This window comes from Diaporthe amygdali, assembly GCF_026229845.1.
Source record: "Diaporthe amygdali strain CAA958 chromosome Unknown NODE_5_length_1802954_cov_64_987939, whole genome shotgun sequence".
Lineage (NCBI taxonomy): Eukaryota > Fungi > Ascomycota > Sordariomycetes > Diaporthales > Diaporthaceae > Diaporthe > Diaporthe amygdali.
Genome location: NW_026517025.1, coordinates 273,405 through 297,105, shown reverse-complemented (window position 1 = coordinate 297,105; position 23,701 = coordinate 273,405). Strand labels below are relative to the sequence as shown.

Genomic DNA, 23,701 nt, shown 5'->3' with positions numbered 1-23,701 from the left:
GCGGTGAGCCAGGTTCGGAGGGAAAAAGGGGTATTTAGACAGGTGTATGGGTAAATGAGAAGAGGCGGTAGTAGTGGCGGCGCCCGTTGTGAAACGGTAGGCAAACAAGTTTTAGATGATTCGAAGATGTTATTCGTGAGGAGGTGTGCATGGCTGGAAATGAAGACGTAGGGAAGAGCCGGAAGGCGGAGAGAAGAATGTGAAGAAAGGTGGTATCTTGCGTCCACGTCGCTGTAATATGTGGAAAAGCCCCCCCAAGCGCCGGTTTGAAAATGTCGGTAAATGGGTAATTAAAGTGTTTTCGTTGTAATAATGGTAGTGGTGGTGGTCGTTTTATTTCTGTGGCTGCCGCCGTGGTTCTGACTGCAGCATGTGGATGCGTTCCGTCCCGCTCAAGTTCAAACTGGTTACTTAGCCAACATGACAGAAGATGGGTCATGCCAACTGCTTGTTTGATAGAAATCACCTCACAGCAGCCGCAGTGCCAGTCGCAGTAACCGCGTTATGACTAGGGGAGGATGTCGCATTGTTGGCACCCCTGTTGACGCCGTTCTGGGCCTTCTCCAGTTCACCCGGCTCAAAGATCCGCTCCTCGACCTGCTCGCCGGGCCCTTTGACCACAGGGGTGAAACTCTCCACCTCCTCCACCTCTTCGTCCTCCTCGGCCAGGCTGCGGAACTTGACGGTGTCGCGGTCATCCTCGTCCTCATCCTCCTCGAGCATATCATCTTCCATTTCCAGCGCTTCCTCCTCGTCCTCTTCCTGCACCGCGGCGATCTCACCACTGCGCCGGCCCCCGCCCATGCGCTCGCCACTGGCGCTGCGGCTGTGAGACGGCGTGCCGCCCGCGTTGCTTCCGCTAGCGCTCCGGCTGCTGTTGCCGCCACCGAAGGCCAAGGAAGGGCCCTTGAAGACGTTCCTCTTGCGTTTCGCGAAGAAGGGCATGCTGCGCTCGCCGAACGAAGCGAACGGGTTTGGTGATCCAGGAGCTTGTGGGATCATGGGGCTCGCCGCTAACATGCCACCGGTACGACCGGTGCCACTGCCGCTGCCTGGCGCCGCTTCGTTGTACAGAGCCAGTGGAGGCCCGGCACCTCGGACGAGTCGGATGTTGCTGGGAAAGGATGTCTTGCTGGTGGGTGTGGCTGGTAGAACTTTGACGGAATGGTGAGGGCTGCGGCCTGTTTGCATCGGCGTTTTTGACATGTTGGTTGAAACAGAATTAGTGGACGATGTGGATGACGCCTTGGAGTGGGTATGGTGATGGGCGTGATGCATGGACCTGACGGAGGACACCGACGACGACGTCGACTTGCGCCCACGGAGGCCTGCCGAAGAGCGTCGAATGGCAGATCGTGGCGTGATAGGCGATGGCGAAAGAGACTGGCGTTTGTAAGAGTGCCCAGTAGGCACACGGCGATGGACTGATGGGCCGCCGGAGGTGGAGAAGCCTGGAGTGGATGGGGTGCTGATGGCGTCGGTCGTCTGTTGCCCTTGCCCCGATGACCCAACAGGTTTCCGTGCAAAACCGTTTACAACTAGATTTTGAGGAAGCTGTGACACAGCTGCTTGCGGAGCGTGTGTTGGAAGGTTCTTCCCGGTATGCGGCCTGGGACTGTTTTCCTTGGATAGCTTGCCGTCCCTCCCAGCACGACTCTTGGCACGTAGATCGGGAGTTGAGTGGCTCTGGTTCCTATTTGCGTTCTTATGACGCCGAGTACTTTCGACGAGCCAGTTGGTAAGATTTTTCCAGTGTGCCATTATACCCTGAGACGGCCTCTTGCGCACTTTCTGCTGCGGTGTCATCTCCGAATCCAAGCCGCGGCTGCCGCTTCTGCTTCCCAGCGCATCGCTCGTCGTGACGAGGTGTAGTGTCGAACCTCTAGACCTCGCGCTACGGAGCACGCCAGGCACACCCTCCTTAGGTGGTGGTATGGGCCTTCGGTTGCGTGACGTGCTGACGGATCGGATCGAGTCCTTGTCTATCGGTGGCGGCGGGTTCTCTGTGTCAGGGCTGAGGGTGATGGTTGACTTGCCCGTCTCCGGCAGCCCGGGAAGGTCCGTGATCTGGAACTCGGGATAGTACCCGCTTCTCCTCTCGGAGCGGCCCCGTGGCCTAGGCGGAGGTGGGTCCCCGAGCTTAACGAACGATCCCTCCTCGCCCACTGGAGCCAGGCGCTCGAGGCGGCTTGAGGCCTGGGAGAAGCGACGCGAGCCCCTACGGTCGGTCTCCTTCTCCTTGCGCTTCCTCTCTCTCCTCTTTTGCTTGCGCTCCTCCTTCTCCAGCAGAAGCGTCCACCAGCCTGCGAGGGTGTCGCATTTCTGAGCCAGGACAGATTCTATCACATGGTCAATGTTCACTCCAGCACTCTTCATTCGGTGCAGACAATCTCTTTCCAAGGCTGAGCTAAATGGTTCGAGTCGCTCCTTGCTGAGAATGGCTTGCTGCTCCGGCGCGTGTTCAGAGAGGAATGGGTGGTTCAAGATGTCGGATAAGGACGGTCGAGGGAACGGTCGTTTCGATAGCAGCTGCCTCAGTAGGGACAGGGCGTCGGCGGGTATATGGTCAGGGTAGCTAGGCTCTTCGGAAAGGATCTTCCGCCGGGTGGTGTCATCGTCATCGTCGTCGAAGGGCAGCTCTCCACATAGCAGAGCGTAGAGTATGATGCCCAAGCTCCATACATCCACTTTTTCTCCGGCGTATTTCTCTCCTTTCAGCATCTCCGGTGCCGAGTAGCATATTGTCCCGCAAAAGGTCTGTAGGTAGTTGGTCTTGCCTTCGTACTCTCGCGCAAAGCCAAAGTCCAGCAACTTGACATTCTCGTTCTTGTCGAGCAGGATGTTTTCGAGCTTGAGATCGCGGTGGACGCAGTTCTGCTGGTGGACGTAGGCGACGGCACCGACCAGCTGGGTGAAGCTCTTCTGGACCTTGTCGACGGGCAGCTTTCCGTGTCGGAGGAGGTAGTCGTAGAGTTCCTCGCCTGCGACAGCGTCAGCATAGGAGGACCAGCGATGCTTCCCAGAGGTCGCTTCTGCTTACCTGAGCAATATTCCATAACCATCCACACCAGATTCTCGGTCACCACCACCTCGTACAGCCGGGCAATGTGCGGATGTACGAATTGGCGGTGGTGGTGTATCTCCCTGGCGAGATTGGAGTCATCCTTCTTCGCCGACTTGAGCACGACCTAGATCCATAGCAGCAGTAGTCAGCCATGATGCCCACCCATGTGTGTAGATAGGTCGAACGACCGCGTCACGCTACATCGCATCCGTCACATGCCTTGGATCCATTTGTGAGCTTGTGCGAGGCCAGGTAGACCTTGCCGAAGGAGCCCTTGCCGATCAGGCGGCCGAGCTGGTAGTTGCCGACGGTCTTGAGGTCCTTGTTGGAGAACTCATCGAGGAGCTCCTGGTAGGAGCGGTTGAGCTTGGCCTTCTTCTCGTCGGCTTGTCTCCGTGCCGACTGCATCTCCCACCTCTCGAGCCCCGACCCGACGCGAATCCGCCGGGCAGCTCGCCGCCAGAGCGCGTCACGGTCTGTCTAGAATGATGCTGGGTTACTCGCAGGCCCAATTGGCCGGTCTGGAAGCGATGGCAGGCGTGCGCAGGAGAGTGGGAGCGGTCGCAGAGAGGCTGGACAGTGGCATCTGATCGTGGAGGCCCCGAGTGCTCAGGGGCTGTCTGGTCGGTCGAGCTTGGAGCAATGCAGGGGGGGATTCGCAGCGGTATGGTTGTATCGTGGTTGCAGACTTGATAGATGAGGCTCAGAGCAGTCGACGAGGAATAAAACCACGGTCGAGGAGGGGCATTCTGGAGTCGGATCGAGAAGACGGGACGAAAGGACGGACGAGTGCAAGTGGGCTAAGAATGAAGCTGTGGCGCAAAGAGCGGCAGGGTTCACGTCACGGCCTGGGCGGGCGGGTTGTGCTGTAGTGGGAGTGTACTGTACTGTTCTGACTGTGTAGCAGTGCAACAGTGCAGCACCAAGAGCACCCAAGATCACCCGCAGCGTGGTACGGTTATTAGCGGGAGCAGGGCAGGGATCAGGAGACGACCCAGACTTTTGCTTGCCCTTCCGAATCTTCCTTGCAATTGAGTTCGCTCGAGTGTCTCAGGACTCTGGAAGGCCTTTTTTGGATGCAGTGTGAGAGATTGGAATAGAACGACTGCCGATGCAGTACGTACACACACACACACACACACAAGTAGGTGGGCTGACTGCGCCATGCATACAGAAGAAGCTGGATGAATATGAATCAATCCAGTGTCTCTTTAAGGAGTGTCTAATTGGGGACTAGAATACTGTGCTCTGCTTGGCCAGGGGCCATCGATCATTCAGGGGTTTCACCTCATCCATCATGCTCATCCATCCTGCTCATCCATCCTGCTCATCCATCCTGCTCATCCATCCTGCTCATCCTAACATGCCACTCACTGTGAAAGCATATTTTAACGTGTTACATGTAATCCTATGGCCGACGAAGGAGTTGACTGTGAGCCAGTAGAGCCAGTTTGCTGCTTCATGGTGGCTGAGAAAGTCAGCCCAGGCCGACGTGAGGAAATAATAGACTCTGGATGGACTGGGCTGTACTGTACTGCAAGACATAGTCCCCGTCAGCCCGCATCTTTCCAGAAGCAAGCAACGAATGATTGAGTGGGCAGCTGCATGAGCAAGCATGGATGCCTGGAAACGGGGCCAATTAATCCAACAACATGACCAGTCGATCACCCACTCCATCGCCCAGCCAGTCCAAGATTCCCGCTTCTCGATCAGGCGCGGGATCGACGGAACGGACAGACGGACAAGATAGCCTTGCTTTGCCTTGCCTTGCCTTGCCTTTGCATTCGTACTGTAGCTAGGACCTTTCCCCTTGTGCCCTGCTGCCCTGCTGCTGCTGCTGTGCCCCGGTTTTGCCAGTCATTAATGAGTGTCTATTATATGTCATGGACCTGGGGCCCTGGTTCCGGGGGCCCTTTTCTCCGTACGCCCTGTCAGTCTGTAACCAGATATCCCCGGGATCAGTTGTCCAATTGTGGAGTCCCCGCCAGCCATTCCCAGGGAGGTGGCTTGAACCTGTGGCTGAAGGATGACTTTCGACGACATCCCTCTCTTTTTCTCTCGGCCCAGCCGGAGAACATAATAGTCACTCCGCTCTGCCCAACGACCATTGCTCGCGTGCTCGCTTTTGAAACATTCCGCCGTGGGCTGGATGGTTTAGACGGATGAGACGGTGAAGAATCATCCATGTCAATTACAAAGAGTGCCCGCTGGGGGCTTGGTTATACCGTACCGGGCTAGAGGCAAACGAGACTGATCACCTCGCGACGTTGCTTCATTGGAAGACGACTGCAGCACCTAATCTCCGCCGCCACAAATCTCCCTCGCTGCTCGCTCGTACTGATATCACGCCCGTACGACCACCACGTGCTGGATGTGACGGAGCAGTCAAGTCCAGTCAGTCCACTTTGTGACCATTTATGTAGGCAGGCCTACTCGCACTTCTCATCCGAATGCCAAAAGCCAACAATGACGTTCCTGAAATGACCCCCAAAGTCAGCATATCACGCACGCACGCGTCCAGGTGCCCCATATGCAGGAGCTCTCCCAGAAACTAACCATCCGTTGGCATCAAACGCCTGTCCCCACGTCACATCTTCCTCGTCCTTGCCCCCCTTGTAGTGTTTCACGCGGTAGTTGCACCTCTTGTCGGAGTCGTCGCGGATCGCCTGCGCGTAGTCGGCCAGCGTGTCGAGCGGCACGCGCACGCCAAAGTCATTGTCGTTGCACACGTAGATACCCGATGCGTACTCGCAACTGACGCGCGTGCAGTGCTTGCCGTTGGTCTTGGGGCCGAACAGAGGATCCGCCGTGTTCTTGTTGCGCAGGTACTTGATGCCGTTGTCGGTGAAGTCGGCGCGCGCCTCGAGGAACATCTGTGGCTGGCAGATGATGTGCGTCAGGTTGGGGTTCTTCTGTTGTCTGTGTTAGCGGAGGCCTGCTTTGTCTCGCAGAAGTGGGATCGCTAGGTGAGGAGGGTGCGCACGTCGTCGCGGGCGAGCTGGACAGCTGTGGATGGGGCTGCCTGGCCCATGCCCAAGAGGACGGCCGCAAGTAAGGTGAGGATGGTGAAGAGCATCTTGAATCGTAAAGATGGTCAGTCCCTTGCTTGCGATTGTGAACTAGACCAGTCTGAATTTGTCCTTGTTTGTCGCGTGGGATCACTGTGTACAGGGCAAATGAAATGGTCATCTGTCAACGGGAGGAGGAAGTTGGTCGTTATGCTCGTGAATCTAGAAAGTGCGGACGGCGGCTTTTGTAGACAGTGATTTTGCAACACTAGCCAGAAAACAATTTTTCGTTTCTTTAACTCCACGCAAGGGACTGCTCGTTGCGTTCTATATAAGGTGTATTGTGAAATTGGTGCTGGGAAATGCAAAGTAGCCTTTAAAAGGCACGCTCGTCAATTTGCCTACGGTCATTGGAAGCCAGAAGCTGAGTCACGGTTTATGAGCCACTGCCAGCGTCAAAGCAACGGAGTTCGAAGGGAGTGGATCAGGAAGCCGCTTGAGTGTCCACCCAACGGTCCGAACATAGGCAATGTGACAATTGACGGATCCTGTCACTGCAGCTCTCCCGTTGGTGCTATATTGATCATAAGATGCGGGCCGAGGCACTTGCTGATGAGCAGCGTTCCGTGAAAATATACCTGACAGCATGCGGTGATCCAAAATTGACCTGTGATGGTGTTACCTGGAGGAGAGCCTCATGCAGGCACTCACCCGCGTTATCACTGGAACAAATATCGTTCACACGGCGCATTTGGGTAGGTTAGGAGAGACATGTTTTCTACAAATTGTGGCTTTTCTGCATCACTAATCGGAACTTGCTACAAGCATTTAAACACAACATGGTGCGCTATGTTGTTAATGACGACGGAGGAGTAGAATTTGAATTCACCAAACCCAAGGGAGAACCTTCTTTTAGGACTCGGCTGGATATTGCCTGATCCCCATAAATGACGTGCTGCTATTGTAGCGACAGATATAGAGCTTATAGTAATTTCAAACTCCCTCGTACACCTCACCAGTATGCTTTTCCATTGATTAATATTCCGTGACACAGCTTGGCCTTCTATCTTGCATGATAATTTGTAACTAACGGTTTCGTAGCCATCGTATATTACAACGGTTTTCTCACGGTTCTGTTCAATGTCTTCTGGAATATCTCCGGATCTGCAAAAGTTGCAACTTTCTAACATAGCTTATATTGGTGATTTTCTTATTACAGATCCGGAGCCCTAACCAGCTACTTGAGGATGTCTTGAAGCACCAAGGTATTGGGCTAGATCTGATGTTAAATCCAATATTTTCTTTGACGACTTTCAATTCCATGTTTCACTGCTGTGGTTGGTGACCTGGCTAACCCAAGAGAAAAACGAGAGCCGCGTTAAACTCACCCTCTCCCCTTTTTACAACTTTCAGCCCCACTTGCGATCCTGCGCCACCCAACACACAACATCAAGAACTGTCCATGGATGTCATCAACTCCTAGCACTACCAGACCAGTGCAGTCTCGGCTGAAGTCCCGTTGACACCAGAAAAGTCAGCCAATATTCTACGATTCCCAAGCAAAGAAGGAGACATGCAGTCCCCAGAGCACCTGGGTTTGGATCATCTGCAGCCGCTTCGTCGAGCCCTATCCAATGTCCTTTCCGCACCAGTGGCCGAGTTCACATTTGCTCAAATTATCGATGGACAGCCAACCAGGAGAGTCTATGCGAATGACCATTTCTTCAGAGACGGGTTGCCTGTAATGGATCATGAGGATCTGTGCCCTGGTTCGGTTGAAAGGACTCGAGCATTCCGCTCAGACTTTGACATACTCGACTTGAAATTTGAGCCAAATGTCAGTCGTCCTTCTTGCATATGTACTGCGCTCTCAGCTAACATTCAAGTAGATTATTCAGGCGTACCAGGACACGCTGCCGGGTACAATCGCGTGGAAGTTACGGCTCCTCGAACTTGTCGTGACTGCATGTCATGATATCGCTGTCTACCTCTATCAGATGGACAATGGAGTTCACAAACATGCGGAACACCAAGCCTGGCGGGCAAAAAAGCTCGATACTCTCTCAGAAGACGACCTGATGGAGAGGAGAAAACTACCACCGCCCACACTTTTCTGGACAAGCGCCTATAGAGACTGGTCAAGCTACCCAAACGGTCTAGCTGACATGGCTGGATACTGGGCGGAGGTGCAGCTGTTCGGCGGCGTTGTCCTTTTCGACCGAGGTGAGAGCGAAAAAGAGGTGAGTCCAGAGATGCTCCAATATACATATATATGCATGTTGAAGAACAGCGAGCCTAATTAATGCTGTAATCAGTGCAATGGTGTTTACATACACAACCGACGCTACACCACCATTGCGCCGCCAACAGAAGCGCAGTTCAAGAACATCATTGCATTTCTATTATCAGAAAGTCCAGACTACGACCACTGTCCTCTTCCAATCGAAATCACACCAGACAACAAATGGCGCTGGGACCCGTATGATGCCAGGACGACGTACCATATCTTCAAAAGTCGCCACGACATCCCCAACAGTCCGCGCCCCCGCCGCAAGGACGTGATCACGGCGAACAACTGGCCAGAAATCATCGACCATTCTAAGATTTCAGGAGAAGATTTCGAAGAGAGGCCCTCCGACGAGGCTGAGAAAGTTAGAGCAAGGGAGAGGATTGCAATGACTATCTCTCCTAACTCTAGGTTATGGGAAACTTTCAAGAAGGATATCATGAGGCTTCAACCTGATGAGAAGAGGCAGGGGCGGCCACCATACTTCTTCGATTCCTAAAGATGTTCCGCCTCTTATATCTTGTATCGCTTTCGTAACAATTCGAAGTCTAGCTTATATTTATACGGCCTTCCTTCCCGCTCAACATGCTCTAGAGTATTCACCCCGGGACTGACCTGCAGATTTTACAACGGTTTCATAGGGTAAACATCAATAAATTTCTCATCTATTTCCGAAATTCTTCCCCAAAACCGTTTCAGACATGCATCAGGAATTGTGGAAAAAGGGGGAGATCGGTCTATACATACGTGGACTGTCTGTCTCAATGTGCCGTGACGATGGCTTTAAGGGCTTCGATGACTCTGTAGAAAATTTCAGATGTGTCCCATCTCAGATACCTGCTTGCGGGGCGAGTTTTGATTGCTGCGCCGCTTCAGTGGCCCAGTGTCAGGTCCCCGTGTCCGCATCTATATCGCGTTAGCCAATCTTAAGGTAGCATTCGAACCAACAACCAACAATCAACCACCAACCAACAATCAACCACCAACCATTAAAATGTAAAAGAACCAAGATCTCAAGTACGTTCGAGAAGCCGGGCTAGGACTCACGATAACTTCAGACCAGCTCCGAGAGAATCCTCGTTGCCCATGGCTGCACCTTCGGACCGGTATAATGGACTCCCTGCTTATGATAACATCGAGCTTGCAGGCTGCGGTGGTAGTGATGACGATGCTGTGGAAGGCGCTCATCTGCTCCCACGCGATGACTTGGACGTCGAAGAGCCGTCAATTATTCGAGGAGACCTACTGAAGCGAAGCCCGATAAAGAGGAGTTGGCTCGCGGGGCCTCAACCGCTAAGAAAACAGGAAATTCGGCCATTCCTACCAGATCTACAGTCTTCTCCGAGCAGGCTGTTGAATCACATATGTCCTACCACCCGGTCCAGGAAGCGATTATACTTTGCCTTTATCACATCATGGTTGATTCTGTTCACCATACCCTTGATATGGAGCAGCTTGCCAACAACAGACGACACAGGGCAGGACGTTGTGAACCTCGACTGCATCGACACCTTGTTCAAATGGAAGAATGAGTGCGGGCTGAACGGCATCGACTGTGGCCCATTTTCAAACAAGACCCTCGCATTCAGATGCCCAGCCGGCTACAAGGCCGTCAAGGTCCTCAATCCACGCCTCATTGGCGCTTCCGAGGTTATCTATCGACCACTGGTCGTTGGAGGACCCGAGTACCGCGGCGACTCTTTCATATGTGCGTCCGCCATCCACGCTGGCATCATCAGCGATTCCGGTGGTGGCTGTGGCCGACTCGATAGGATAGGAAAGCGTGAGTATTTTCCAAGCTCGTGGAGTCAAGGCATTGAGTCCATTGCTTTCGATTCGTATTTCCCGGTGGCTTTCACGGTATCCAAAGATCCAGGTGTGCGGTGCGGCCCAGGCGAACTTCGTGGAGTTCTGCTTTTCATATCGATACTCTTTACTTCTCTACTTTGTATCTTCACGATATCAGAGCGCCATTTCTTTACTACATTTGTGGCAATATTTGTACACGTCGGCATGGTGTCCGATCCGCCCGGCGCCTCCCCTTACAACACCTCGACCTTCCCAGATCACCTATCTAAGCTTACGGGCGGACTACTCCCGGCTATATTCTGTGCTATAGTTATTTATAAGACGATAGTGGCAAGGACTCTGGCGAAAATCCAGGCGCCCTTCGAGAAGACAATTCTGTGGCTGGGCGGCTTCTGGTTTGGAGCTCTGTCAAACACAACCTTCGAATGGATCCCCATCACGCGCCTCACCGCGCATGACCTGAAGCAACAGACTGGTGCCAAGCTGGCTCTTGCCTTCATTATCATTGCAATATTCTGCATTTTCGTTCAGCAGGCATACTCGCTCTGGCTGGAGGGCCGCCTCATGCGCTATCTCGGCATTTACGCAGTCTTCCTCAGTGGAATCGTTTTCTGCATCATGATACCTGGCGTTGAATTCCGACTACATCATTACGTTCTTGCTCTACTGCTCCTCCCGGGAACCAGCATAGAGACTCGCCCCTCTTTGCTATACCAGGGCATCCTCCTTGGCCTTTTCGTCAACGGGATTGCGAGGTGGGGCTTCGCATCCATTCTTGAGACACCCGCGGCTCTTCGCTCGGACGGCGGCTTTGATTCATTGATACCGCCATTTACAGCGTCCGTCGTTGAAATGGGCCACATCACCTTTACTTGGTCTCAACCACCAGCCGGGTCCGCATTTGACGGCATCAGCATTCTTGTCAATGATGTCGAACGACACCGGTCACTCTTTGGTGACCAGCAGTCCTCTGAAAACAATTTCACTTGGTTGAGGGCTACAGACACGCCCTTGCCAGAATACTTCCGGTTCGGATACATGAAGAAGGGTCTCGCTCTGGACTACTCACCCGCGGGAATATGGCACAGCAATGGGACGTGGGATGCTGGACCTGCCAGACTTTGACGAATTTTTATTTACAAGACAAGTTGACCCGATCGTGGACCAATAGAAGCAGAAAGATACCCTGGAGTAAATCAGTGGTGTTCGCAGATTTAGTCAGACGTTGAAGGGCAAAAGCATGCATGGTTGTCGGCGTCTGAATTGGTTTGCGTCTCGTTACCGACAGGATGTGACCAATCTTTTAAGGGAAATGCGACGGCAATCTCTCCATCCTCGGGGCCATCGTTGACAACGAGGCTGGATGATGCCTTAAGCAATGCGTTCCTAGATCCTGCATCTATTTAGATTTACTTGGGGGCTATCACATCTGTCAACGAAAAGCGCCACATCTTGCATTATCTTAACGAATAATGTGCAAGTAGTCAGCATAATTTCTGGGATGTGGCATGCCAGGAGGAGAGCAAAGCTGCATACGTAGAAAGTAGCGGATGAGAGTACCTCTGAAAACTAAGGCTATTATTAATATTTTGCGAGATACGGCATCGTTTTCAATGGAGAGTAGCAGAATTCATCGATGCATCGATACTAAGTATTCAAGACGCGTTATTCATGATAGTTCGCTGCTGAGTCCAGCATTGAGCGAACCATGGGGGTACCTATAGCATGTAAGTGTTGCGAGAAGATGGAACCGCTAAATTTCGGGTACCTGATATGTCCACGTTGAATTCGAACCGCCACATTACTGTTTTACAAGGCTTTTCTCTCCTAATATGATCTCAGGTCGACTATGCTCCGGTGTAAACCAAGCGCAAAGTCACAATAATCTCGTCCAAGATTCCACATCTGGGCTCATCACTAAGAGGCTCTGCCCGGCTCTTGTTAAATAATTTCCACGGCGTAAGTCGTTCGATGGCATCTCTCTCGTCACGCTCCATCATATGAGCCAGCACAGCCAGCATCCCGCGCTTGGTCTTCAGCATCTGGTACTCGTACCTCTCCGTGGCCGAGCCCCCTCTGGTTCTCCGGTGCTGCTCCGAGCAGACGAAATCCATTACCATAGCAGCCACCCCGGCAGCGACTGGGGTAGCGTACGAAGTCCCAGCCTTCCTAACCATAGTTCCATGTGATCTTCTCCCCTTGCCAATCCAGGCAGCGTTGATCGCCTCACCGATGGTGCAGAGGCGCTTCCCGGGCCCCAGGCTTGGCACAAAGTCGCTCGTTTGGTTGTTGCCGTCGGTCGAGCCCACCGAGATAACCTCGTCCATACAGGCTGGGAATGAGATCGGATGTCCCTTACCCTTATTTCCGGTCGCGGCAAAGAACAGGACGTCTTGTGCATGAGCTTTGAGTATGGCGCGGCGAATAGGCTCCAGGCTCTGATCCACGTTAGGGAAACCGAAGGACATGGAGATGATGTGGGCCTTTTTTTCCTGGACTGCCCATTCTATGGCCTGAGGTTGATTTTGATCAACAAGCTGTTCTCAAAGCACTGGCGCTTGAGATATATATGATTCGGGGCATGATAGAGGGGCTACTTTTGGTGAGTCGATCGCATACCTTTTCAACCTGGCTGCTATTGAACTTTTCACCGTCAGGTGAAATGCGACCCACGTAAACATCCACATTCTCAGCGACCTTGAGTACTATCGATGTGACATGCGTCCCGTGGCCATGTTCGTCTTGAGGTAATTTTGCATCAGGCTTAACGAAGTCTTGATAGATGATCTGACCTCTTCTCCAGGGACCTTTCAACAGGTCATGTGTCACATCGACGCCAGTGTCCAAGACTGCGATACGTATTCTGTTTTGTGGTTGCTCTGGCCGCGAGGGACTCACGGTCGCCGCAATAGCCATGGCCTGGGCGTATTCGTCGAACCACTTGTCTGCGAGTTTGAACCTTGTCATCTTGTTAGCTCTCTTACTGGCAGAATATCGTAGAGGCTTAGGAAATATAGTGGCTACTTCTGTTCTTTGTCTCCTTTCACTTCCTCGTCATCGAAAAGCATAAAGAAATTTCTTCCCTGAGGAGTGACCAGGCAGGTGTCGTTAGTAATGATAGTTGGTCCAAACATCCGAGTCTGTCGTGCGCGGAAATCTTCCAAAGCAAATTGCAGCGGGCGCAAAATGCACTGGTAGACTTCAACACGAAACTTAGGGTCTTCTATAGATGCGCCATCCAAATTGTGACCAGGTCTTCCAAAGAAACATGTCCGAATTGCATCGAAATACGAGTTACCCTCGTGATAGCATGGCTTGTCTGCTGTTGCTACTCTAGGATCTTCTTCCCGGGAAAAGATATTTAGAAATATGGAGAGGTCTGCTTCCCAAGTCAAAGAAGGCTCCACATCTGGCAGAAAAACATTGCGTATCTGGTCCCAGGGTGCGCCGTAACAAAGCTCGATCAAGAATCTTCCGAATCGGGTTATGATGGGAGATATTGCAGCCCCATGTGAGTCGGTTGCGTAACTGTCCGTCGAGGATCGACGTGTTCTGGTTCGTTTTGCTAGCCAAGGCTCGATGCATGTAACTCCATTATCTTGCTTGGGTAGATACACGTCGTCACTGTTCCATGATTTCTGAAGCCATGGAGTGGAGTGAAGATAGAAAAGACTGAGTCCGACCGAAAACGCCAGCTGTAGTTTGTCCTCAGTCGACAGGCCCGAATGATCGATACTTTTGAATTGACTTCGAATTGATGTGGGATTTGCCCATAATCTTGCAGTTTGAGTCTCGTCATCCTGGATTTGCAAGCCCAGTTCTGATTTATGGCGAGAGAGTACAATATCAGATATCCGAGGCTGCGAGTTAGACCTCTTTTCTAAGTTTCTGTGGTGGTGGATGAAAGCACAAAGTCCCATTTTTGGGACTGTTGACAGTATCATTGAAGATGATCCTTCTTTTCCTTTCGTTTCCTTTGACTTGGTTGACTTCTTATGGAAGATATCAGTCAGAAGGACTGTAAACTGAGACTCGTGACCCTGCTTGTTCAAGGCGGATTTGGTCTTCTCTGCGTGCGAGTGATTGGAAGAGCCAACCGGCAGGGTTGGTGCGGCATTGCCAGATCTCCCCCGCACTTCGGCATCGATTCTGGCCCATTTCCATGATGCAGCGTCCAGAGGTGATGGGTTATGCACTACCAGGTTGCAAACGCGGTCTCGGGGCTGTGAAGGAGGCTCACTGTTGTCCAGATCAAAGCAATCGGTTAGGCGAATAAATACTCTGTGTGGCGGGTTACATTGACAAAAGAATCCGTTCTCATCACCGAGAACCTCAGCAGCTGTCTTCGCATCGTCCCGAAGATCATCTAGGCATTGAAAAGCCTTCTGTGATGGCTCTTTTCGGGCCTCTCTCTTGACCGCCATGAGCCGCTCGTTCGCATCTTTGATGTTCGAAATATGAAGTTGCAAGGCGCCTCCCGCAGCCCCGGTGATGGTGATTAGGGCTGACAAGAATGCAGTCCATCGGTCTGTGCTCGCCAATAGTTCTCGAATGTGAATTTTCCAATGAGTATCTGAAGTATCGTTGCCATGTGACCCAGGAATTTCCTGGTTACCATTAGAGACAAATGAGAGAGCAGATGCAAAGGATCGCATCGCTTACTTCGTAATATCTGAGCCCCAAGTTTCCAAAGATGTCTGCAAGTTCAATTTTCATGTGGCTGAGAGAGTCGACGTATGTTCCATAGTAGGAACCACAGCGTTTGAACGTTGCTTCTTCCACTACACGCCAGCCATCCTCACCCACTTCAAAGCAAGCGTCAGTCATTTCTGACAATATATTCTTGAAGATCAGGAACTCTGCTCTAAGCTGGTGACCGAACTGGTCCATGATCTTGCTAACCTTGCCGCTGCATCGTATGTGATTCGATTTTACCTGTTCGATCGTTTCCAGAAGGCGTTGAAAGGCATTGTAGACATGTTCAGTGTGAGTATAAAGTGACAGGTTAATGAGCTCCGCATGATGACTAACGATTGGAGCCACAGGGCCATGATCAAACCCAACCGAGGTGGGAGAAGCCGTGCCGGCGTCAACTGTTGACATTGTCAGGCCGTGTTTGTGCAGCTTCTGCTAGATTGAGGACCGAGAAAACGCCACTCTTTGAGGGTGATCTTTCCACCGAGGTCTAATTTGTGCTGGATAGAAGACACCTGAAGTTCGTAAAGTCGCAAAGCAATGGAGTTCTAGCCGCCGGAGCAGCAAGTCACATATGCTCACTCACTTCAGCTGAGAACCTAAACCGCATCTGGTGCAGGAAACCATGCATGATCATCAATTAGCTCGAGACCACTTTATCCGATATTCAAAAAGCGAGGTTGAATGACGTCGGAATCTGAACTGTCATATCCGGTAATTCTTAGAAACAAAAATCGTTAGCAGTGTTGAGATTATTAGCCGGATATGGACTTTTACAGCGCCACGTAATTTACACACCATTGTTACATATTCTTCATTGTTGAGCAACCAAATGTTGGTTTATTAAAGTATTTGGACGTATAAACCATGAATATTCTTGGATTACTGGAGCAAGAAACCTCAGCAGACAAGGTTGAGTGAAGAAAGTCTATGGGATATATATCACTTTGAGGCTCGTCATTGGTCCTATTGAGTCATCTGGGTTCAAAACATCTTAGGTTAGCAGAGTGGGGATCAGTGATTTTATATGGTTTCTTCCAATGATAGGCTCGGTATCGCCGTCTAAGCATCCCTCCTTTCACATTCGGTCACTCTAAGCTTCCCAAGCCACGACTGCTTTATCTCCAGCAGGGAATAGGCAACGACAACGGGCCTATCTATCACATCAGAAAACTCTGGAAAATCAAGACTGGTGATGTGAAGATTGCTGGTTCTGGGCCATGCGACTTTCAACCCCGTAACTAAATAAAGCCTCTTTCTACGCTTCATCAAGTCTCGTGTTGTTTCCGTGCTCTCTATGAGGCGCCGGATGTAGTCCCGGTCAGGTGAAAAGGTCTTGGTCAGGACCCTTCTTACTCTTAATCTAGAAGGGGGCGTACGTAAACTGTGAAGAGACCAGGTGAAAATAGACGCCTTTCTGCCCTTGTTCGAGTTCATTTGCCAGGTCCCCTCACCGGAGATTTGCTCGAGGCTCTCTCTGATAGGAAGTATGTCACTGATGCTCAGACACCCATGTGTAACATTATTTCTTTTCAGAACCTGGCCGAGACAGAATTCGTCTCGTGGGTCGTAAGGGTAGTCAAAATTGGGCATGGAGAGCCAGGTCCGTGGTTTAGTGCTTGTTGATGATTCCGAGGGATATGCGGCATTTGAATGCGAGATCGCCCGACCTGAAGCTTCAGATTCAGACCCTGAGGTTAGTGACGGGCTTGTAGATTCATATTGATCCAAGGTATTCGTCCGCGATAATGGATCTGGTTGCTGACCAATCTGTTCTTCATGTGGAAAGTCTGGCGTGTGATGCTGGACATCCATGGACTCAGCGTCGGATTCGTCATCTTGGGACTTTAGATGGATAACCCGCATGCTGGACAGAGCCATGAGAGCTATCTGCTTCTGATGTCGGCCGATGTGACTTTCGATCTCCTTGCGAGACTTAATCTTTTCGGAGCAGAAGGCACATGTGATTTCCGTCTCTGCTGATATTTCTCGTCTACGTACTAGTGTCTGAGGGGGCAGTGACTTGGTGGCGTTGGGATGGGCTTCCGCTAGGTGCGTCTCAAAATCTTTCAGGCTAGGAAAAATGTGAGGACACTCAAAGGGGCAGCTCAATTGTCGCCGATGGTACATAAGCTCATGGTCGAACCAGGCGCGTCGGCTCGAGTATAACTTTCCAGGATCCACGGAACATTCCGCAAATGTGCAAACATACGGCCGAAGGTCTCTGAGGATATGAGTTCTAGAGACAGAGCGCCCAGTAATTAGATTAGGAGTTGTAATTTGTTCAACATCGTAGGCGACTTAGTACTTACTCCCACTGCTTTTGATTGCGCAAGGGCAACAGCAGATAACATGCGATACAAGTGCGCAGATCTCGGACTGGATCATCAGCCTCCTCGGGAAAGGACGGGATCCTGTATTTTAGGGACCGGGAGAACGAGCTGATTGAGCTGGTTTCACTGGCATTTTCCATGTCGGCTAGCCAAGCAGAATTGGAGAGCGATAATTGAGGGCTGATAAGTGAGTCCGAAGCCACGTCTTTTGGTGATGAAATTGCTTCTGTGACAGGTCTCTGGGGGGCTTTCCCTTCTGCCAACGGAAGTTGCTCTCGATCCAACTTGAGATTTTCCCGGCAGTCATGCGTATACTGGAGTATACGTCGACGCCGTATACTTGCAGACAGAAGCCGTTGCATGAGCTCCTGTGTCAGTGCCGGGAAGAGCTCCCAGAGCTGCTTTTCATCCAGGTTCAAGAAGAGCTTCTCGTCGCCATCGGGGAACGCGGTGATTTGAGCCCTTTGGTACCGGTCTGCAGACAGGTCTGATCGGATCAAGACATTAAGTCGGAAGAGAACGTCGATCATCACATTGGCATGGCTTAGTGGGTTCTCCGACACAATGCTAGACAAGAATCTTTCCAGCACAATGTCTTCCATGGGCCTGCTCTTTTCGTCTTGGGACGAGGCCTCGGTTGTCGGCTGAGCATTTTTTGTGAGGGTCTCCAAGACACCCTCGAGGCACTCAATGACCAAAATCTTCGGCTTTGGAGCATCTCGTAGACGCTCGTCTAGTGACTGAAGCCCCCCAAGGTGACTACCACTTTCCCGACACCATTTATCGAATCGTTCTCGGGTGGACTTGAGATGTGCAGCATCCAATATGGAAGCAATCGCTGCTATATCGAACGCTTCCCAACAGAGCCGTGTTTGTGAAGTTATCGAGACGGGTCCTTTGGTAGCGTCAGTCATCTTGGCAGGCGACAGCGGACATGAACGCAGTGAGGCCAACGGACAAGAATGAGGGGTACAGTCGTGAGAGTTCTAGGGACGCATACTGTTTTCAGATTCAATTCCGAATTTGACAATGGGCGTAATATGATATTAGCGAGGTGCGGGACTCAATACACTCTTCAGCCATGTCCAGGTGGCAGTCAGTGGTTGGCTACTGATGCTGCTGTGTGACTGTCACAGAGTGGTACTGATGCCGCCACAATGCAGTCCTGGATGGGGGCTAAAATAAGTAGAGGATATACGCAAGTTTTTGGAGAAAGGATAACAGGTCCCCCCACACTTTTCCTCGAGCCAGGTTTTCCTACCATTCTTCCTATTGTCATCCCACGCCAAATATCGAAGTACATCTTCGACAGCTGTTAAGACGAACATTATGGCGAAAGATCCCGAGTTCTTCATTTTGAAGCAGTGGGCATGGATGGACACGGCAGAGTTCGAGGATACTCTACTCGGCGCCTTTGTAGCGAGCTATGCCGACCCACTCGGAGACTCCATCCTGCCCGAGCCTGGCAACGAGTCGTACCTGAAGAAATACACAGACGGCAAGACGTTCGGGGGAAAATTCACGGAGTTCATCATTGACAATTACAGGGAGGAGAAACAGGATGTTGGCACGCTTCTCAACTCTCTGGCCGGCGTCACTTTCAGCGGCGAAACAGAGGAGGCCGTCTTCTTGACCGGGAAGTTGATCCGCTACCGACGACTACGGGATATCCGTACCTTCTTCGGAAAGGTCAAGCAGGACGATGAGGTTAAGTCCCGCGTGCCTAACTGGATCAAGCTCAGTGACAAGCTTAGGGGAGACATGGGGGTCTGCTTGGTCGTCGGAGTCATGATCTGTGAGGACGTTGACGTGGAGTGGGGAGCAGAGGATAGAAAGGACGTAGCTGGCAATCTCGAGATACCCATCGACAAATTTATCTTGGCCACCCCTCAGCCTAACCCGCTGGACGGTACTGGCAATCCGCAAATTCATGCGTCGAGCAGTCAGAAAGTGGGAAGGGTCTTCAAGGCTCATTCCGGCGAGAGCAAGATCTTTGCTCTCCAGCTGAGGAGCGTGACGAAAGGGTACATTTTGAAGCATAACGAACTGATGTTGAAGCGACAAGGCCCAAGTGTGGATAGAGGGCGCGTTTTAGGGCATGATGATGGGGACAATGATAGCTCAGTCGCAGACGATGAGTTGTTCCTCGAGGAGTCTGTGTCTGATGAAGACCGCTAAGCGGTGGCGAGTCTAATCTGTTCGGGAATGTACCGGAGTTCCCTTTAATCCCGTAACGATACCTACAACGCTGCCAAAATTGCTTCTGGGTCTACACTTTGTCATTGCTCTGGCGAGATCTCATCAAGGCGAAGCTAAAGTTGAATTCATCCTTCATCCCCAAGTAGCAAATTAGCCTTCAGTTCCGTTGTGCGATGATTCCGCCGTTCTCGTTGGGTGTTTGCACGGAGGTATGACTATTGCCTCTGTGTGAGGACATTAGACGGGGTGATAACGACCAACCGCATCAAAAATATCAAGGATTGTAGTGGCATGCACTTTGTGTTTGGAGCCGTAATAAATGAAAACAAACAGCACGACCTTAATAGGAACAAGACACGTAAGCCAAGAAGTGGGCGCGAATGAGGAAATGTGGAGCAGCTGCCTCTGCCTCCAGAGCCCAAAGGGTTAAACCCTGTGTGCCTACCCGAGTGCGCTTTCAGTATACATACAGGAATATATGCTAGCATCGTGAATTGATCTGATAATTGTCAACCGTTTCCTGTTGTAAGCGGTGTGTCGGACATAAGTGGGAGGCAAATAAAGGAGTACCAAGCTGGATGTTTACGCATGAACGTCTTGTGTTGCATCCTTGTAACTGGGTAATCCGAACCCCAGCCGATACAAGACTCTGTATATGGCTTTGCTGGCGGAAGCTGTTTCTGGGACTAGGCCAGTTCGAGAGATCGCTGATCTTAGTTCCTTGGCTTCTGGGACGAACACAATTGGTGATTTCTGTCCCAACGGCCCACTTTGCCCTGTCCCTAGTCAGAGTTGCCGTCCATCCGTCCTCGTATGACACGACGCTGCCTGTGTCTGCGAACTCGTGGTCGGTCTTTATCAGATCCCGTTCGGCCTCGCCTTATTAATTCCAGCCCCTGGCGAGCTGCATGCAATTTTGATGCAACCTGGCAAAATTTCCCCACGATCCATCCGCTCTCATCCGACCAACTCAATTCAATTCAATGTTCCCAATGAATGGCTCTGCAGATTTATAGTTTTGATCAGATCTGCCCCGGTAACGCCTCATAACCGCAGCGTGTTCGTCCGCACAGCACTCCGAGACTCAGCCGCCAAGGTACTGCTGGTATCAGCCAATTTTCTGTGCTCATCTCCCTGCTAGGGGTGGCTCTAGCTTTGAAATTTCATCGGCGCAGTCAGCACTCAACACTTCCGGCTCTCGCCGCCCCCATCGTCGTCGCCACCAAAACTTCAACGCGTCTGCGAGTGGTCAACAAACAGCCTGCGCAAACCATGGACGTGGCTCTCGAGTTTCTCGATCCCCTCGTTCTGGATAAGGCTTATGCCTGGGCCTTGCCTCATCCCGGCGCCAGCCTCACCAACTCGTCACAGGCATATTCCAATCTGTCCGCCGCTGACAATGTGCCCACGTCCCTGTGGGCGCGCGACAACATCTACCGCCAGATCACATCGCTCCTCATCATCACACAAGTCGGAGCGACCTCGCTTTACCTGATATTTAGCGCTCTTTCCTACTACTTGATCTTCGACCGACGGCTTGAATACCACCCTCGCTTCCTGCAGAACCAGGTCCGCCAAGAGATCAAGTCGTCGCTGTCCGCCGTTCCCGTCATCAACATCCTCACCTTGCCCTGGTTCCTGGCCGAAGTTCGTGGCAAGAGCTTGCTCTATCAAAACGTGAGCGACTATGGCTGGTCGTGGCTTTTGATCTCATCTGTCCTCTACATGGCTTTCAACGACATCGCCATCTACTGGATCCACCGCTTGGAACACCACCCCAGTGTGTACAAGTATATTCACAAGCCACACCACAAGTGGATCGGTAAGTCACTCACTCAAGCCGCCTCGTGTCACTTTTTCCTTTCCATATCCACACGTGCCAGTGCTAACGAATTGATAGTTCCCACCCCATGGGCTGCTCTGGCGTTCCACCCCCTTGACGGCTACGTGCAGTCCTTGCCATACCAGTGAGTTTCATCCCAACATCGCTGTCACACCGAATTGTCATCATCACTAACCCAGAAGCAGCATCTTCGTCTTCCTCTGCCCAATGCAGCGGTATCTGTACATGGTTCTGTTCGTCGCAGTCCAGATCTGGACCATCCTGATCCACGACGGCGACATGATCACGGGCCACTGGACCGAGAAGTTCCTCAACAGCCCCGCCCACCACACGCTGCACCACATGTACTTCACCGTCAACTACGGCCAGTACTTCACTTGGGCCGACACCTACTTCGGCTCGCACAGGGCCCCACAGCCGGAGCTCGACCCTCTCCACGACGCGCTCAAGGTCATGCGCGCCAAGGGGCTCGTGGATGAGAAGGGCAACCCGATCACCAAGCCCAAGGGAGAATAGGGCGCTTCCGCCTGTCGTGACGGTGGTGGGGGGCTGGGTGTTATGTTTCTGGTAAATATGACTTAAGATTGGATCGCCGCGAGGCGGGCTCACTCGTTGCAATCGCAGCTGATTCATGGATCCGACATCGGCACGAATGTTGGGAATTTGAGCACGGCCGTTATGCCTTGAATGAATGGCAATTGAAGCCAGGTCAAATGAAGATAGACCCCAGTTTGAGGAACACTTACGATTCTCTCATGGAAATAGAACTCTTTTAATTATAATACAAATACAAAATTAATTGATGATCAACGAAAACGATTTGTAGCAGACCGGTCTAGTCCCATTATCTTCAAATCATAGAAAACATAAGGCAAACCAGCTGGAACAGGGACATACTACTTTCACGGATGTAGTGGTGTTGTGGCCCATCAGAGCGAAGCTTGCAGGACCCTGAGCATGCAGTCCGAAATTTGTACTGCCTGCTCTTTAGCCAACTAAATCAGTCCCCTCTTGCTTCTAGCCTGATGTATGGACAGCGGGTAAGCCTGATGTGGCAGCATTCGATAAGATTCCACGAGCTCAATTTTCGTCCTTGCGTCTGGACTCTGGCGCAGATGGAATCCCGTACTCCATTGCGGCCTCGGCCATTGTGATTGAGTGCCACGAGAATGAAAGTGCTCGTACTTCTAACATTTGCAGCATTGCCGTCTGTCCCCTGGTCTCTGTGGCCATGACAGCGTGCCCGGAGAATGCTGTGGATTATGTATTCTTCAGGATAGAGATGACTCGCATAATTGGCGGTCTACTGCAGTGAGACCGCTATTACACCTTGAGAGATGCAATCTGTAGATCTGACAAACATTTTTCCTAATTATGGACACAATGTAACTATCAGGCAATGGCAGTTCAAACACGATACAGTTCTCGCGGGAAAACCAAGATCGTCCGGGCAGATGACCTCTGTATCAACAGTATACTTGCTCATCTTGTGCGGAGTTGGGGAGCACCATTTGCATGCCTAGTCTTTCATTGATATATTCGAACGCTATATTGGGCATCTCCGCATCTTGTCCTCTGATATATGGATTTGCCATTGTGGCTCAATGCTTGCCGACACTTTCATACCTCATACAGTTCGCCAATGACTTATAATATCCAATACAAATCCAAAGTGGACACAGACTGAAATCCTATTACATCACGATGCATTTTAATTTCTTGGTCTTCTTAGGCTTAGCCGCTCCTCTACGACCGTGTCGACTTGGCCAGTGTTTGAAAGTGCTGTCTACATGAACATGAAGTGACGCCAATCGGCCACCACGTTGATCGTAGACACGAATCTTGATTTCAGGCTCCTTATCGCTGGGGTCATCGTGTGACTGATGGGCCTTTGCTCCTCTAGTCGACTGTCAGCGTAATCTGTACCTTCGACTCCAGCCCAGCCGAGGCTTTGGCATTTCTATAAGAACAGGAGCCGGCTACGTACATGATCTCGTAACTTTCCGCCCTGGGATACTTGCCGAGGACGAGAGATATCAGCAATTTAAGTAAGTTAGCTGTGACACTGATGTTCGAACTGACCAGATTCGGCACTTCAAGGACGGCTCTTTGAATGGCCTGACTCCATGTCCGGCCTGAGTTCCCATTGATACGCTCGACATCAGCGAGTGTCGTGCTTCCTCTAAGCGACAGAAATCGCTGAGCAGAGCGGCTGAACCTTCCCGCCATGACTTAGAATCTTGAGCTTCTGAATTGACGAATGGAAAGGGTCCACAGCTTTCTTGCTTGCAAACACTGAGAAACAGATAACTTTGGAGAAATGAGTATAAGCGAATATTCCTGAGCGCCGCCTCTGATAAAAGCACTGGTATCGGAGCAGAGAGATGGCGAGATTTTCTCGAACTGATGCCATGGAGTCTTAAGCTAGAAATTCCGACAATGATTACCAAGAAGCGGCCGCCT

At 51.5% G+C, this 23,701-nt stretch overlaps 7 protein-coding genes across 7 annotated transcripts; 4 read left to right on the top strand and 3 right to left on the bottom strand.

Annotated features, from left to right (window-relative positions):
• Window positions 1-462: 462 nt before the first annotated feature.
• Window positions 463-3,472, bottom strand: J7T55_015235 (MAP/microtubule affinity-regulating kinase; the record flags this gene model as incomplete). Its single annotated transcript, XM_053139451.1, has 3 exons — window positions 463-2,981; window positions 3,041-3,188; window positions 3,266-3,472. 3 exons carry the CDS (start codon window positions 3,470-3,472, stop codon window positions 463-465), a joined length of 2,874 nt encoding a protein of 957 aa, XP_052996963.1.
• A 2,021-nt stretch (window positions 3,473-5,493) lies between these two features.
• J7T55_015234 (uncharacterized protein) lies at window positions 5,494-6,140 on the bottom strand (the record flags this gene model as incomplete). The annotated part of the gene is made up of 3 exons (XM_053139450.1): window positions 5,494-5,539; window positions 5,621-5,976; window positions 6,048-6,140. 3 exons carry the CDS (start codon window positions 6,138-6,140, stop codon window positions 5,494-5,496), a joined length of 495 nt encoding a protein of 164 aa, XP_052996962.1.
• Window positions 6,141-7,645: 1,505 nt separating this feature from the next.
• On the top strand, window positions 7,646-8,858 carry J7T55_015233 (uncharacterized protein; the record flags this gene model as incomplete). The annotated part of the gene is made up of 3 exons (XM_053139449.1): window positions 7,646-7,909; window positions 7,962-8,312; window positions 8,388-8,858. 3 exons carry the CDS (start codon window positions 7,646-7,648, stop codon window positions 8,856-8,858), a joined length of 1,086 nt encoding a protein of 361 aa, XP_052996961.1.
• A 587-nt stretch (window positions 8,859-9,445) lies between these two features.
• On the top strand, window positions 9,446-11,293 carry J7T55_015232 (uncharacterized protein; the record flags this gene model as incomplete). Its single annotated transcript, XM_053139448.1, has 1 exon — window positions 9,446-11,293. The coding sequence occupies one exon, from the start codon at window positions 9,446-9,448 to the stop codon at window positions 11,291-11,293; it is 1,848 nt and encodes a 615-aa protein (XP_052996960.1).
• Window positions 11,294-12,015: 722 nt separating this feature from the next.
• J7T55_015231 (Subtilisin-like protein) lies at window positions 12,016-18,110 on the bottom strand (the record flags this gene model as incomplete). The annotated part of the gene is made up of 7 exons (XM_053139447.1): window positions 12,016-12,681; window positions 12,788-13,113; window positions 13,467-14,775; window positions 14,831-15,261; window positions 16,243-16,937; window positions 17,076-17,102; window positions 17,176-18,110. 7 exons carry the CDS (start codon window positions 18,108-18,110, stop codon window positions 12,016-12,018), a joined length of 4,389 nt encoding a protein of 1,462 aa, XP_052996959.1.
• A 415-nt stretch (window positions 18,111-18,525) lies between these two features.
• J7T55_015230 (uncharacterized protein) lies at window positions 18,526-19,374 on the top strand (the record flags this gene model as incomplete). Its single annotated transcript, XM_053139446.1, has 1 exon — window positions 18,526-19,374. One exon carries the CDS (start codon window positions 18,526-18,528, stop codon window positions 19,372-19,374), a length of 849 nt encoding a protein of 282 aa, XP_052996958.1.
• Window positions 19,375-20,667: 1,293 nt separating this feature from the next.
• On the top strand, window positions 20,668-21,754 carry J7T55_015229 (lathosterol oxidase; the record flags this gene model as incomplete). Its single annotated transcript, XM_053139445.1, has 3 exons — window positions 20,668-21,217; window positions 21,296-21,362; window positions 21,424-21,754. The coding sequence occupies 3 exons, from the start codon at window positions 20,668-20,670 to the stop codon at window positions 21,752-21,754; spliced, it is 948 nt and encodes a 315-aa protein (XP_052996957.1).
• Between the last annotated feature and the right edge of the window lie 1,947 nt (window positions 21,755-23,701).